Source organism: Talaromyces marneffei, chromosome 1, assembly GCF_009556855.1.
Source record: "Talaromyces marneffei chromosome 1, complete sequence".
Classification (NCBI taxonomy): domain Eukaryota; kingdom Fungi; phylum Ascomycota; class Eurotiomycetes; order Eurotiales; family Trichocomaceae; genus Talaromyces; species Talaromyces marneffei.
The window spans coordinates 4179608-4195890 of NC_072348.1; the positions used below are offsets into that span (position 1 = coordinate 4179608).

Here is a 16283-nt window from a genome sequence, read left to right on the forward strand (position 1 = left end):
TCCTTCTACCGAAATGTTCTCGGACGAGAGATGGTAATATTGTTTCTGCCCGTCTGTCGGCAAGCCACAAGGGTGCCGCTGCAGAGAATGTGGGATTTCGGAATGTGGTGAAGGCTGAAGTTGACAGCCAGAGACGAACAGGCGCGAAGATATTTGCAGAAGACGCAGAACGAGGAAGAGACAAGAGTTTCTTACCTTGGAGGTGGGGAGGGGACGTGACCCGCTTCCAGCAGCTTTTCAGCGTTGTTTCCTGCGAATTTGTATGGATTCGTCCTAGTATCCATTTGTATGGAATTGGTACGTACTAGTACCGTATTGTTACCGGACAGGGTGCTGACGCTGCCTGGTTTTGCGACACTTGCCCATTACTGGCACGCCGGGTCCGGCGCTATGTATATTAATACTGGTATCGCCGCTGTATCAGATTCCGCAATACGTATCATTCTTGATACGGTATAACTACGTACCTGGCTAGCATATATGATCATACAGCCAACTGAACCGAGTACCTACGTAGCAGGTATGTATTGCATTAATGGCCAGATATGATTAATGACTGTGAATATTATATGGGCTTAAATATATCATCACAACTCAAAGTATCCCCAGATGCCCATTGTAGATAGCATAATCGCATTTTGTTAGTTGCCGGTGTTTCCATCTATGACGACTGTACTTTGCTCCGCCAAAACCGACTGCATCTGCGTCAGACTCCAGCATTACGAGGGAAATTACTCATTTATAATTGTTGATTTGCTGGGGATGTCTCGGCGCTAGCTGTTTGTACAGCGCTCACAAGTTCAATCTCTTAACTTAACTCTTTAACTTAACTAGCGTAACTAGTCATACAATCAATCATCAACTGCCAGTTTTCCGACTGCCCTTTTCTGATTGATTGACGCGGTATGCGGCTTCCATGCGACCAGCCCTATGTCCGGCAGTCAGTCAATGAGCGTCTGTTAGATCCAAGCTCTACATATCAGACTTGATTTCTCTCTGCATACATGTTGCATACATAGAGGTGCAGATGAAGCCAACAGGACATAATGCTGTGTGTGGGAAACGTAACAAGCCGGAAGCCGGAAGCCTATCAAAGTCGATTTTGTTAGATTAAAATACACGGAAAATTACAAGCCCTCGGATTGTCGCGGTTGTTGCACGTGCCGCCCGCCTGCCAGCTTTACAAGTCCCACCTTCCGTTTGAACCGAGCATCATCATTTCTGGAGTTTGTACTCCGTACTGAGTACTCAACACAGAGACTCTTTCAATGCTCCTCAGACATGAGATCGTGGAGTAACATGACTGAAGATATCAATGTTGATTAGATATATCTATACGAAAAAATCTATCACAATACTCTGGAAAATTGTCATGATCCACGTGAAGTCGGATCATTCTAACCTCATGACAGGAATCCAGACTGTTTCCATGCCGCTATGTACTTCGACACAAGCTCGCAGCTCACACGAGCTTTCTTACGCAAACTGTCTACTAACGTCGTGATCAGAGACAGGGAAAGGGACGTCCCAAGTTCACGATTCTCAGACCTTCGTTCTGACGCATGGGTCATGATAACTCGCTGGATTTCAGATTCGGGCCGGTTTTCTTCTGTCCACTCCACATGGTCGTATCTGACGGAGCGTAAGACCTTCTCCCAGTATGTTGCAGGGGACAGTGCATGATTGCGACCATCCTCAAACAGCCACCACCCTTCTATAAAGACCGAAAGCGAACTCAATGAGACACTCAAATCGCGAGTTGCATGCACGCAGTTGGTAGCCAGGAAAATACGCCGATTGTGTAGAAGCTTAGGATCTGGAGTAATATTAATGTTGACCACCTTGAACTGCATCAATGGATAAGTTCTTGAATCATTTGCGAGTCGCTGAAACTAGTGAAGAGATGTCGGTGTACACCACTGGCACTTTCAGTCGAGCCAACAATGGAACGATGTTTGAAGTTGTACCCCCTGTTCCCCCTCCCATCTCTAAAATACGCAAGGCCTCGTTTCTCGCAGGAAGGCGGCTGACAAGTTGCTCAAAGAAGTACTTTGCTTGCTCAATCCACACAAAATCGATGGGTGAATTAGCAACATTTCTGAAACGGCCTCGCGGCCTTCGGAGTTCCAAATATCAAGTTCAGGCTATCCACTTTGTCAATAGGACAGTCACAAGGTCATAAATCAAGTTCATAAATTGTTCGTGTTTGGCAATATATGGCACACGTTCAAGCTTTCGGCCGGGGGTTGCAGACCGGATCGGACAGCCACGCTCTTCAAATTGCATTCACAACGTGTGCAATGACAAGTGCAGTTGACCGTGGCATGACTTTGTCGTGATACATGGCGGAATTGTTCTTAGCAACGAAACTGTCAGTTGCTTCTTTGGCCTCGGGGGGAATGTCTAGAACAAAACAAGTGATCCAGATAGGAGAGAATCTTCTGCAGAATAAGATAATGGCTGTCACCATTGACGCCATTAATTATTCATATGAGGAATAGTTCTATTGACCGCAGGCATATCTTCCTCGGTTGGAGTATCGACTTGGTCCAAGTCATCGTTTGTACTTTTATCGTCAATGCCCAATGGTGATCGAATACACGTAACCAGATTTCGAAAGTCAGCCAAATCCATCAGCTATGCACTGTCTAGTGCGCATTTGAATGCGGCTTGGACCTCCTGTGCCAGTTCCATGCCCATGAGGGAATTGATACTAAGCTCAACCAAGTCCGTGTCGTCTTTGATTTCGTGCGGCTCGAGCCTGAGAGGTTGCATAGAATTCGGCTTGTTATCTTCGAAATGTCGGGTTCATGAGCCTTGGCTGTTTTTTCTTGGAACTTTCTTCTTAGCACCCCCGTTGACTTGAGTAAGTGGAACAAACACTGGATTAGGAGCTGCGGCGACGGCCTCAATCTTTATAGACATTACTGGATGGAATCTGAACTTTGTAACATTGAGAATCTGTAGCTTTAGACTAGAGAATATGGAACACATATCGGTATTTTCACGTGCTCTATCGCTTTCGCAGCCCCAACAAGGGTGAAACTTCTTGGACCATTGTAAGGAGCGATTGATGGTTCTAGCTTCTTTCCAGACACGAACATGGGTATTAAAAAGCTTTAGCTTTGTTCAACAAAGCAGTGACATCAGCGAGGTTTCCCTCAACCGCAATCGTAGAGTCTTTTCCGGCACTCCAGGTATTCTGGATGATCTGTGTTCGACCAGCAGCCATGATGATAGTATCCTTCAATGACGGTCCGCCGGAGACGCAAAGAGTGGTCAAGTCGCTGAAACTGTGGCCAACCACTTGCAACCACTTTTACTTCACTATCAATCCTTGCCAAATGCATGCCAGTTGTATTTCGTATATTTATGATAAGTACTTTACTCCGACTAGTGAGTTTCCTTCAAGACCATACCTCAATCGGGGACTACGTACTTGCTTTCTGTCGTTGGTTAGGGCTAGATTAAGGTTTTTGGTGCGGATGGCTTCGGTCCCGCTCGGCTCGGCTCGGTGGATCTGCGAACCACCCTGTACCTAACTAACCCTTGAACCATGTGTCTCATGTTTGGTCGCGACGAAGGAATACATGGAAGATAACTGTACGAATGTATACGAACCTTTGTATTGCCAAATCGAGGCCTTATAGGGAACGGTCCGGTTGGATCTATCTGGTTTTCGGTCAGCGTAAGGGTTCGTTTTCTAGTCCTGGTAACGAACAAAGACATCAGAAAGGAGTTAATACTAAGTGAACAACAGTAGTTAATTTACAGAGGCGTGGGGAATGCAGACAGCGGCCTCCAGAAGAAGATCGTCTAGCATATCAGGTTTAGGGCTGTGTAACTAACAGAAATGTCTTATATTGAATATACTAAATACAAGTTCATTTATGAGACAGGTCTGCTGTTAGCACATACTAGAGTCACTGTGTCGTTAAAACCAAAAATTAGTATCCCAAACACAAAGACAAACTGCTTCCTCAACCACATCCTCTTTCTATTTACCTTCTGTGGATTTACGCCTTATCTGCAAGATCCCGACAGTGCTGAAGCTCAAAATGCCATTCAGATCGCTTGTATCTCGACTAGATTTTTCAAGTTCCTGGGACATGTATTTATACTATATCATATAACTAGTACTTGAAAACGCTGGAGATAGGATTGAAGATGTTTACAAATCAGAGAATTGGAGTTAGGGCTGATTTTCATTTTAGGAAATATTTCCGAATCTTTTCCTAAATAGGAAATCCGGGAATGAAGTTCTTGCTTACCGTAGTACCTCCACAGTTCATGATGATTTCGTACATGCTCCATGTTGTGGTACAGTACATGTAAGATCACCTTCCTTGATTGTTAACAACCTTTCCAAGTCTTAGTAGGGCAACTTGCTCCTACAGTACTCTAAGCATGATGGAGCATCTTCAAATCGATTGGTTTCTGCAAGGGTCATTTGACTTTTTGATCGTGCGTGGTGGCACCACCGGGTTAGTACTAGCCGCTCGTCTATCCGACCAGGACCATGTTCGCTTCGGAGTAATTGAAGCGGGTAGCTCAAAGTTGGGAGGATTCCAAGGTCGATTTACCACCTGGAATTGGAATTAGGATAAAAGAATCCCGAGTATGACTCGGATTTTCAAAGCGTACCACAGGTAAAATTCCAAGAAAACATACACCAAGACGCTAGTGTATTTCAGATAATGACTAACGACGCATTTCCCCCCCTAGAAAAACACCCAAGATCGGGCATAGCACCGCCAAGGGGGAAGATGCTAGGAGGTTCGAGCGCAATCAACTTCTGGCATATAGTTGGCCCTGCGCAGAAGACATCGATGATTGGTCTCAAAAATTGAGAATCTCTCTCGGGGTTGTCGTGGGGCGACTTGTTACCCTACTTCAAACGAAGCAGGAAGTTGGACATCAAATTTATCAAACAAGCGTGACGATGGTCCTCTCGACTTAGATTATCATGGCGTGGATGCCTCAATCATCACTTCTTTGGGACCATGGCAATTGCCCTTTCAGGAGACACTTCTTCCCACCTTGGACGAGGTCCCGGGTTTGCCACGACCTGCAGAACTATATATGATATTGACAGCGCTTGGCAGCTGATGACGAACAATCCTAACATACTTAAGCCAATAGAATGTCCTAGAACATAACATGCCTGCAGTGGGATCCCCGCAGGTTTGGTTCCATCATTTTGGATGCATTAGTCGACGCACAGGGCTTCTAGTGCCCAGATTTATGCATAATAAAATAGTCCGAAAAGTGCATGATGGACTATTCTAGAATCTTTTTCTCCGACTTTGAGCATTCGTTTGCCCACGTTATTGAACCTTCGAGCGCCTTGATTAAGAGGAATATGAACCATGAGCTTAGATTGATACGAGGGGTGAGGCACGGTAGACCAGATTGAACGTCGTTGAGTATTTCACCTTTTTTCCCTTTTCTTTCTTTTCTTTTCTTTTTTTTTTTACAATACTAATGCATTCAATGACTCGTTTTTCTTAAGATTAGGCATTATTACCCCGGGAATACGGACAGATTATCCTCAAAGAGGTGCCTTGTTCGTTGACACGTACAAGCCACCAACAGACTATTCACCGAGAATATATTAATTGTCAACTGCAAGTGGGCGTGTATTTTAGGCTTGCAGGTTTTGTGTTAGTTATATATAGCTATTAACTGCAATGTCACTCGTGAGACTATAGCCCAAAGGTATAAGTTATAAGCTTGGTCAAACAACCGATGATCTTCGTCTATCATTCTCCCTTCATTAGATCTTGCCCTACAATTCGACATCCAATGATGGTAATCATGCGAGTCTCTGCTTGTTCAATTCTTTATTTTGGTCTGGCTGCTACTAACCCGTTAGGACCTTGAAACCACGCCACTGAAGATTTGATAGTTTGGGACGTTGCCGTCTTGGAGGAGGTTCGTCAGGTACATACGGTGCAATCACCCTTCTACGTCTAGGAAAAAGGGTGATATTAGTGGAGAAAGAGGCCTCCTTGGAGGACATGCCAGCTGTTATACGGATTCTGGTACCAGAACAAGTCTTGACTATGGGGTGCAAACATTCTGAGACTACCCACGATTACACTGAATATCTTGACATTCCCGTTATTGAATGGACAGTAGATGACCTAGTCAACATCTATGCTGACTTTGCGACAGGACTCACAGGAACCTCCTTGAATATCTCAGTTGGCGAGGATTATATGATATACGTGGAACAGCTTTGGCAAATATCCATACATAGAATGGAGTTGGGATCTGCCGGATCCAGTACCATCGGACCCCTTGCTTCCATCTCCGAGTTTGTTGAGAAACACAGTCTACAATACCTGGCATATAGCGTTTATTTTAATGCTCAAGGGGTCACAAACTTCTTGGACTAATTGACCGTCAAGGTGTTCAAGTATGTGGATGGCTCGTTTTTGGATGTCCTATCCGGCGCAGATATCGTAACTGTCAACCACGGCAACTGGGAGATATTTTACAAAGCCTCGGCCCGAATGGGCTTGGATGTCCTTCTTTCATCGACCGTTGTCTCTGCCCAGTGTTCAAAAAATGGTACCGGTGTGAACCTCGTGATGGTTTAGACCCCAACAGGGCACTAGCTGATTCGGGAAACTCTGCTCAGTAGTATCCCACCACTTCTTGAGAGCATGCAGCCCTTTCATGTCAGTACGGAGGAGATCGATCTATTTTCTCGGTTTCGCAGTGGGACTACAGCGTATACTACACCATGCTAATCAACGATACGGGATTGCCAAGTGGTTATCGATTCATGAATGTCATAGCCGATTATACAAACTTCTAACATACCTACACTCCCAGCACCATATCAAGTTACAGAATCACGCGTTCCAGGCCTCTTTTACGTCTGGCATCATGTCATGCAAGTCCATACGTGCAAACTCAAGCTGAAGTTGAAGCGGCGGTATCAGAAGCGATTCAGCAACTACAGGTGACAGCTAATGGGAATTCAACCCCTACCCACGCACTGACATTTGTGGAGTTCCGCAGTCACGCCCCTTTCAAAATTGAGTCGGCTGATGCCGTAGAAAACGGGCTCTATAACCAGTTGGAGGCGCTACAGGGTCAGCAGAATACTTGATAACTATACTGGCGCGGCTTTTCTTTCGCACAGCTCGGGAATTCTTTGGAACTTTACTTCGTCATTGTTTCTTGAAATTATCCGCGCCGCTGAAAGTTCCTAGTCGATGATGTCTAGCCCTTGGGCATGACGATGATAGGAATTGGATCAATCCAACTTTTACAATATGCAATGTACACACAGAAGATATTTTCCTTATCGATAGTCAACTTGCGGAACATTTTTGTTCGGGTTATCTTGTATTTGTCGGGATTTCTTTACATCTACTCCGTACGAATGGATCTTAGGGCTTGCGAGTGGGGTCCGATCCAGCATCGAAGGATTCGCAACCTGCTTTAGCAATAATGGGGACGTCTTTGAAGACATTGACCACGAAAGTTGCAGTCTAGGGTTGTCAGCTGGTATCAATTAATAATATATGGGGAACGATCCCGGCCGATACCCCAGTTTCAATGAAAACACCGTAGCACGCCATCCCGCAATTTCAGCTTCAATTTCGAGTCTCAACATCCAATCTTTAGATTTCAAAGAAAATGGCTTGGCCTTCAACAGCTGGTAGATCCCATTGACGCTTCGCAAAGACGTAAATGCGATGGTTAACTGAGGAGCACAGGGTTTACGTTTATGTCTAAAACATACAATGACACATACCCGGCAATAACCGCGGCAAATTGCAAGCAACGGGGTCGAGCCGTGCTCATCAGCGGTGCATCCAAAGGTATCGGACGATCGATCACAATTGCTTTTGCACAGGCAGGTGCCTCTGGTATCGCAATAGGAGCCCGGACTTCGCTCGATGAGGTTGAAAAAGACGTGATAGCTGCAGCGCAGGCGGCAGGCCATCCAGCGCCACAGGTTCTGAAACTGGAGTTGGACGTATCAGATGAAGCCAGCGTGGAGCAAGCAGCTGCCAAAACAAGGGAGGTCTTTGGCGGCCTTGACCTTCTCGTCAATAATGCGGGCCGACTGGAGGAGTCAGCCCGGCTCGCTGATTCAGATCCGAAATCCTGGTGGAATACATGGGAGGTGAATTTCAAGGGTACATATCTGATGACCAGAGCATTCGTACCCTTGTTGCTCGAAGGTGGAGAGAAGACGATTGTCAACATAACCTCGATCACGGCTTTCGTCCAGCGACCTGGTGGATCAGCTTATCAGACAGGGAAATTGGCGCTCTTACGCTTGACTGAATTTACGGCTATCGAGTACGAAGATCAAGGGCTTGTGGCTTGGGCAATCCATCCCGGCTGTGTACCCACGGAACTCACGTCGACTTTGCCGCCATTTGCTAAGGAGAAGTTGGTTGATGAGCCGTCTTTGGTGGCAGATACGATCGTGTGGTTGACTCAAGAAAAACAGGCGTGGTTAAATGGTCGATATATAAGTGCTAATTGGGATATGGAAGAGCTCATGAGTCGGAAACAGGAAATTGTTGATGGAGATAAGCTTAAAGTGCAACTCGTCATATGAGACATGATTATGCAATGATGTGAGTTCTATAACTATGGAATTGTTAGATATGAATTTGAACATTCAGGACCTTCCTCTATACCCGCATGGATAAATTCACACCTGTAACAGCATGAAGGTCGTCAGGAAGTCGAGTATCAAATCTTGCGCTTGATACACACCGTTGTTGACCGATCTAGAAGCAAAATCATCTATGGAAAAGCATGGATCGGAAAGGCGGTGGTGGCTGCAAACAAACAGTGCTTCTTTCGGCTGAATAAAAACATGAGAAGTGAAATAGTATACATGGTATGATGACTTGAAAGCAACAATTGCCAACTCTAGGTATCAGCTAAAGTATAGCATGCTTCGAATCTCCCGGAATATAATACAAAATGTCCGCGTAGATGTGCAAAACATATCCCCTAAACGCCGGCGCATATGCAATCAATAAATGTGATGGAAGGAACGGCTGTACCAAGTCGACAAGCCTTAGTTCACAACCTTGAGACCAATCGACTTGGCTTGAGCAATGACACTCTTACACAAGCCTTGCAAACTCAAGCCTGACAGCCTCAATTCGGAATGCTTAATCTTGGCAATCTCATACACGTGTTTGAGAGTCACGGACCCAATCACTTCAGTACCAGGATTTTGAGCTCCACGAAGTCGGCCCTTGCGCGGTGCTACTCCGGATGCTTGCAATAGAAGCCATGATGTAGTAGGTGTTCGCAGCTCAAAGGCAAATGAACGATCAGGGCGGATGGTGATGTAGGCTGGGATCGGGGTGCCGGGTTCAAAGTTGGCAGTTCGGGCGTTGAACTCCTGTAAGTTTTCAGGTCAGATATGTTCGGTATTTTAGAGTTATAACCCTTGGAGAATTCTACCTTGCAAAAGTCCATACTCTTCACACCTTTACTTCCCAAAGCAGGACCGACAGGAGGACTCGGGCTGGCCTGTCCGGCACCGACAATGAGTTTGACGAATTGGTCCTTGGCGAGAGCTTTTTTTGCCATTTTTGTGAAAGAAAAGGATGTGTTTCGGGCTTAAATGATTGTAGATATAGCAGCTGAACGATTGACACAGAAGCGAAGGTATTTGGCGAACGACTCGATTCTCTTTGCTGATGAGCTTTGGAACAAAACACTCGGAACTTTTCTTGAAGGTCAAGTCTTGGCGCGCCAGTATCGGATGATAGATTTTCCGTGAATATCAATCAATCATTCCACGAACACGGAGTGTCTTTCGCTCTCCTCACTGCATCATTTGTATTAGATGAAGGCGGGTTTTACGATCAAGATCTAATTTATATCTTGGGTTAAGATGATCAATTACTCTAGGATTTGACTGTGCAGACTCAGGAGAAGTCCTCGACGCTGGGCCTAAGAGGGTTAGTCGACTCCGGCAACCAGCTAGACCCGATTGGACCTCAGTCACTCCCTCTGATTGGCGGATATACTCGACGTCATCAGAAGTGAACGTGATCTAATCTTCGTTCTTGACCAATTAATTTTTCATCTCTTGTTAAAACAGACTTCCTCTATTATCATCCAGAACAAGCTCAATCTACCTCTGAGCTGCCCTGGAATCGAATCATTTGAGCGGTCAATCCACTCAACGTGCTCTGCGAGTTGATCATCCTAAGGCGGTTAAGTATTGGCTGCCCCGTCGCCGGCTAGTGTCCCGCTCTTTTAAATCGGGATTCCTTAAGGTCTCGCTCGTCTGACTACCCCTCACGACAGAACTCAGTTCTTTTATTTTGATCAATCAATAGTTAGTTACTCAACACTGTGATTACTAGACCGAGATCGTTTTCGTTTGCTTTTTGATTTCCAATACGATAATCCCAGCAATACCGCAGTTATGAATTGGTTCAAGCAGACGTACGATCCTCCCCCCTGAAGCTCCTGTCTGCACAATAACAAATCCCGATCTGGCCGCTGATAAAAAGCTTCACATTACAGTTTGGCCAATGTTGCCGGAACCCAGGAACCCATCTATGGCCCTAGTGCTATTCAGCCCGTTAGCAAGCAAGCAGAAAAGACGCCTTACACCGAGTTGAAGAAAGAGGATCTCAAATGGAGAGCTCCTCAGTACACCTCTGTGGAGACCCAGACCTTCTACATGATGGCCGATGATGGGACTCTAGCTTGGGTGCAAGTCATCTACAACAACATAGCGTGAGCCCTTTTCACCAGAACTTGAAAGTCGCGAGACATTTTAAGCATGTTATTTACTGATTTACTTTCAAAGTGGTCTTCACACAACTTGCCAGTTCAACACCAAAATCTACAAGCTCGACGGCAGTGGGCCCCATCTCTGGTATTCCGACACTCTTCATAACCATCTTTTCGACCCGGACATGTATTCCTTTGGAGCGGACAACCTCGCATTGACACTCAACGAAGCAGGTGACTCCTACACCATCAAGTCAGCCGTTAACGAGAACAGCCTTGTCAACTTGACTTTTACCCGAAAAGCCCCCGGTGTTGTGATTGGCAACAACGGTACTTCATATTTTGGAACCGACCCTGCCAAACCCTGGGGTTCAATGTCGCATGCTTTCTGGCCTCGTTGCGCTGTGGAGGGTACCATCACTACCAAAGAGAAGACTTATGACTTGAAGGGTTTGGGCTTTTACGCTTTTGCGCTTCAGGGCATGAAGCCCCACCACGCTGGTATGCCAATTGCTGATTGCAGAATGTAGATAAGACGACATTGCTAACACGATATAGCCGCTCGTTGGAACTTTGTTAACTTCCAAGGCCCTTCATACTCGGCTTGGCAGATGGAGTTTATTACTCCTCCATCATACGGCTCAACGCTCGTTAGCGTTGGAGGTGTTGTCAAAGACGACAAAATTCTATACGCGGGATCGACAAACTCGGCGAAACATTTAGAAACACACAACGATTCTGAAAATGACTGGCCCGAGCCCAAGAGTATCAAATTTACCTGGGACGGAAAGGACAATGAACTTCACGCTGAATTGGAGGGTCCCCTTGGCAAGAGACTTGACAGGATAGACGTCATGTATGAGCTTCCTGGGTTTGTCAAGTCGTTTGTTGGTAGTGTTGCCGGAACTAAGCCATATATCTACCAAGTAAATATAACCAAGGCTCTTCGAACTGTTTGCATGCTAACTCGTCGACAGTACTCTCCCCAAGACAAGCTCACTCTCAAAGTCAAGGAAGGCGAAACCGAGTTCTCAGAACAAGGCAGCATGTTCTCCGAGGCCACCTTCATCTCATAAAAGATGTGCTCAATCTATAACAGACTTTGGACTATAACCATATATATGATGATTATACAACGAGGTGGTATTCACTCGCTTATTGGCGTTTATGGGATTCTTTTGGATGAGTCTTGTGGGATTCAGATTAGGGGGGAAGATGCTTGATAAGTCTACTATTACTACATGTTTAGCTATATTAATTGTTTAATTATAAAACATCTTGCCTTCTAGCTTTGCCTGGCCTGAGACATCTTACATTCAAGTTGAGTATGCAAACGGGCTCTTAGTTACTGTCTCGCTTGTTTGCACCTCTGCTGCCATTCCTTCTTTTCCTTTCTGACATCCTTGTGCCCCTCGTCTCTTCCTCTCTCTCTGCCTGACTCTCTGCCTCTCTCTCATTCTCTCTCACTCTCTGTCCTTATTTCACTTTCTCCCCCCAGACACAGATACTCTCTTTAACCGTTGAGAATTTCTGCACCCTCTTCTTTCAACATCATATCGTCTGGCTTTCGTGCCTCCTTCGTAAAATAACTTATCCTCAAATCGCCATCCAATCATCACCTTTACCAATATACCCCAAGGACTTTCTCGCAGCCTGGGCCTCCACGGCAGTCGTCGGTACGTCTGTCCTCTGACCACGTTGACTGGTCCGCTTCAAAGCTACGAGTGCAGTGGTTAATCAACACAATCTACTCCCTCAGGCGTCGACTCAATCGCGACACAATACAGGGCATTAGTAAGTCCACACCACACCACCCATTTTCTCTTTGCTGTCTACACTCAAAGACCAATACTGACGCACGACTTTCTTCTTCCGCTAGCCAAACCCGCTATTCGGTTCGTAGAGTCGTGCTCATCCCCTGTATCAAAACGAAATCTCACAATCGACTAGCCGCCTCGCTCGTCGAGGTGGAATCAAACGAATGTCCGCAACAATTTATCCAGAAATGCGGCTTGTTCTCAAGCTGCGTTTGGAAGCAGTGTGTATACCCACCCACTTTTTCCTGACGAAAGAGAGAGAGATAGTGAAAGGGTATATACTAACTCTATATGATATAAACAGATCATTAAAAACCTTGTTCTCGTTCTTGAGTCCTCATCTACGCCTAGCCATGAACGAAAGGTACGTCTTCCACCAGTCAAGTCAACAGTCTTCGTCCAAGACAAGCTAACCAGTAACTATTACTCTTCATAGACCGTGACCACAACTGACGTACGTTAGCCCCTTTAAAGAGACGCTCCTTATACACCTCCTTCCATGGAAAGAACTGTGACTGACCATCACTCCCTTTTTGGTTATTATGTTGATCAGGTCGTCTTCGTTCTCAGTCGTGTAAATTTCAAAACCATTCCTTCTCATGAAGACATTTGAGGCCAATGCAGCAGGAAACAAATAGATGGGCACTCGAGTTTATGGCTTCCATCCAAATTGATTGATTACCGCGCTTGTGTCAAAAAAAAAAAAAAAAAAAAAAAGAAAAGAAAAGGAAAATCAATGTTGGATTATGCTTGGATGTTTTTGCTTGGTCATTTTGTGTCGGTCACATACCTAATGTGTTATGAATTATGAGCAGTCAAATCGCGGAGCTTACGGAATTTTTTATTATGGTTGGAGGAGTATGGACTGTCGTCTTGGTGGCATACTAGACTTCATCATAAAAGATCAGATAATCAATTCAGATCTTAATCTCGCTCAAGACGGTTCAACAATACATAGGTAGAAAGTAGCGAAAGTGGGTATATAAATGTCGTACATCAAGCAGACACAAGTGTAAAAAAAAGCATTATAAATAAAACACATCGATAAATGTGCTTGGAGTAGTCGAGATCACTTCCTCCATCTCTCCTTCCCCTCAATCACCCCCTTCAAACAATCCTTAGCTTGTTCCTCGACCTTCTCAAACTCGGCATTGAATGGCCAACACAAAGTCCTCAAGCCGGGCATATGCGCACTGTTCAACTGCTCATCGGCAAAGATGGGGCCATCGAGTCTGCGTACCCGACAAATGGAAACGGCTGATTCGAGGAGGCCCAACCCCAACCCGCGTTGGCGGTGGGTTGATTTGACAGCCCATGCGCGAATGACGCCTGTCAAGCGACCGGATGAGGAGCTGTTGCTGTGTCGGTGACGGAGGGCGCGCATGCCATTGGCACTTGGTGCCCCAGAGGAAAGGGCGTTTGTGCGAGCGGTGCGGAGCACAAGGGCACCGACGACTTGGTCGTTGTCTTTGGTGATGAGGATTTCGTCTTCGAGGGGCATTGAATTGTGATGGGAATGAGAGTGGTGGTGCTTGGATCCGCCAGCGGATCCGTTATTATGGTTACGTTGTTGCTGTTGTTGTTGGTAGAGTCCCTCTCTCAGCCAGGTTGAGTCTCCTACTGCTGAGGCGAGGGTGATGTACTTTCGAGTTGCACGTTCAGCGGCGAATAGTGCTGCGATCATAATACCTGTTCCGATGCAGCATGCTACCGGCGCCCTTCGCTGCGTTGCATGCAACGCACAGCGTATTATTATGGTGATTATTAGAAAGGCCACGGCTAGGGTGGCAGGATGCAGAAAGATACTGCGAATTGCAATGCTTCGTTGCTCTTGAATGCTCTCGGCAATCAATTGCAGAGCAGCCTGACGGTCATCTTCTGTTGTGGCATGGTATGTCCATGTTGTAGGTGCTGAGTAGGATTGGGTGGTAGAGGTAGTCGAAGTGTCTGTTGGGGAGGGTGGATCTTCAAGATCATCAGCGAACCCAGAAGAGGGTGTTAGGTCATTCGAGTACGGTGAAATGCGTAGGTCGTAACGCCCTGGGGGGTAGTGAAAGGCCTCTAGGTGGGTGGCATTGAGGTCTTCATAGGAGATTTGCAGGTTTGCCCGTAGAGAAGATAGGAATGCTATGAGTATGTTAGCAATTGAATATGTAGCTTGAAGCCATCGCATGATTCGAGAAGAGCAAACAAGAGTGGAGAATTGCAGCAACTATTGACAGGTCTAGTCTAATGCAGAACTTACAATCGAGGCCCTTGATAACAGTAACCGGACTGTGTAGAGATGATTTCATTGAGATGATAGACGCCATGATCAAATAGTAGAAACTTCGGTGATAGGAAGAATAAGAAAAAAGCGTGGAGCGAAAGACATGGACCACAGGTCGTATGTATATGTCAAATGGCAAGGAGGATAACAGAAAGTAAAGAAGACAAATAAGAAAGAGATGATGGAAAGAATAGAAAAAGATTCCGAAACATACCTCGAGGAATATTTATGGTCAGATTCAGATTTTGCGGTGGCATAATTGAAATATTAATGTTTGAAGATCCATGTAAAGGAAAAAATTCTATACTCCAGAATATGATGATCCGAGTAACCCTAAGACACCAATGCAGCGAATAACAAACGCTAGCAGAGGGTGTGACAACAGCGCAGTGGGGAAAATTGCCGTTGCAAGTTGCAAGTTGCAAGACCTGGAGTGTCGTTTCCAGTGTTTGGGGTCTGTTTTGGGGGGTTTCGAGTCTCCTGTTTGGCGGTGTTGGATATTGACCGGCGTGTTTGAAGTCGCTTTAGGCGGCTTAGCGGGTTTGTTAGCGGTGGAGATGATCCTCCTGTAGGCGTCGTCCCAAGACTCCTAACGAACCGCTCAATCAATGCAAGACAATGCAAGTCTAGTGCGGCGGGGTCGACTACGTATCGGTTTCGTTGCGTCAGAATTTGACAAAAGAAAGAGGTCCAGTCCTCGGTTGGCAAGAGACAATGGCGTGTACTATCGTGCCACTATGTAGGTCGTCGTCAGCACCCTCCAATGACTGCTGCACGGCATGTCCCACCCAACACTGAGTACGGAACACGGGTCAGACGGAGAAGAGGATCAGAAAAAAAGCCATGGATGGGATGGCCGGGGAATTGAGATGATGTAGAAAGAATGAAGATGGAGGAGGAGAGGACGAGAGAAAAGGAAGGATGCGAATACCGTTATCTCCTTCCCTGTAGACAGAACCATGAACCTCTCACGTGCTCAGGGTCTACATAAGTATCTCTGCTCTGACTCTAGAAAGTGATTGGACATATCCTTATCGCCAGCCAGTTCTCTTCGTCTGACGCTCAACAAAGCACGGCATATCCAGCCAACCTTGCGTCTAGAGCAGAAACCGACGAGTCACCAATCGCCCAGAACGTGCTAGACTATCGCCTAGTCAGAGCATGACCCGATAAGTTATCTCTTGCTTTTTTGTGAGTCTGGTCATACGGTATGTTTTTTTTAGTTCTACTCTGTAGTAAAGTTTGCGGCGTGGAAAAAAAAAGACGGTGAGGCTTAGCAAACACTGAGATCGCGATGACCAGAACGCGGATGTCTGGATTAAATGGTTCATCTGTTTGATACTGGTGCTGTTTCAAAGACGCTACGCCGCGTTGATTATTGGTTTCAAACACCTATAGGTGCTGATGCAGGATAAAACAAGTTATAGCGTGGCTGATATATTAAGACA

The 16283-nt window shown here is 45.9% G+C and overlaps 4 protein-coding genes across 4 annotated transcripts; 2 read left to right on the forward strand and 2 right to left on the reverse strand.

Annotated features, from left to right (window-relative positions):
- Window positions 1–7656: 7656 nt before the first annotated feature.
- EYB26_001545 (uncharacterized protein) lies at window positions 7657–8593 on the forward strand (the record flags this gene model as incomplete). The annotated part of the gene is made up of 2 exons (XM_054260855.1): window positions 7657–7678; window positions 7737–8593. The coding sequence occupies 2 exons, from the start codon at window positions 7657–7659 to the stop codon at window positions 8591–8593; spliced, it is 879 nt and encodes a 292-aa protein (XP_054116830.1).
- Window positions 8594–9064: 471 nt separating this feature from the next.
- EYB26_001546 (uncharacterized protein) lies at window positions 9065–9588 on the reverse strand (the record flags this gene model as incomplete). The annotated part of the gene is made up of 2 exons (XM_054260856.1): window positions 9065–9397; window positions 9460–9588. The coding sequence occupies 2 exons, from the start codon at window positions 9586–9588 to the stop codon at window positions 9065–9067; spliced, it is 462 nt and encodes a 153-aa protein (XP_054116831.1).
- Window positions 9589–10435: 847 nt separating this feature from the next.
- Window positions 10436–13179, forward strand: EYB26_001547 (uncharacterized protein; the record flags this gene model as incomplete). The annotated part of the gene is made up of 12 exons (XM_054260857.1): window positions 10436–10455; window positions 10537–10752; window positions 10826–11250; window positions 11308–11675; window positions 11727–11797; window positions 12402–12425; window positions 12509–12543; window positions 12629–12644; window positions 12700–12787; window positions 12871–12930; window positions 13003–13020; window positions 13120–13179. 12 exons carry the CDS (start codon window positions 10436–10438, stop codon window positions 13177–13179), a joined length of 1401 nt encoding a protein of 466 aa, XP_054116832.1.
- Window positions 13180–13635: 456 nt separating this feature from the next.
- Window positions 13636–14878, reverse strand: EYB26_001548 (uncharacterized protein; the record flags this gene model as incomplete). Its single annotated transcript, XM_054260858.1, has 2 exons — window positions 13636–14693; window positions 14812–14878. The coding sequence occupies 2 exons, from the start codon at window positions 14876–14878 to the stop codon at window positions 13636–13638; spliced, it is 1125 nt and encodes a 374-aa protein (XP_054116833.1).
- Between the last annotated feature and the right edge of the window lie 1405 nt (window positions 14879–16283).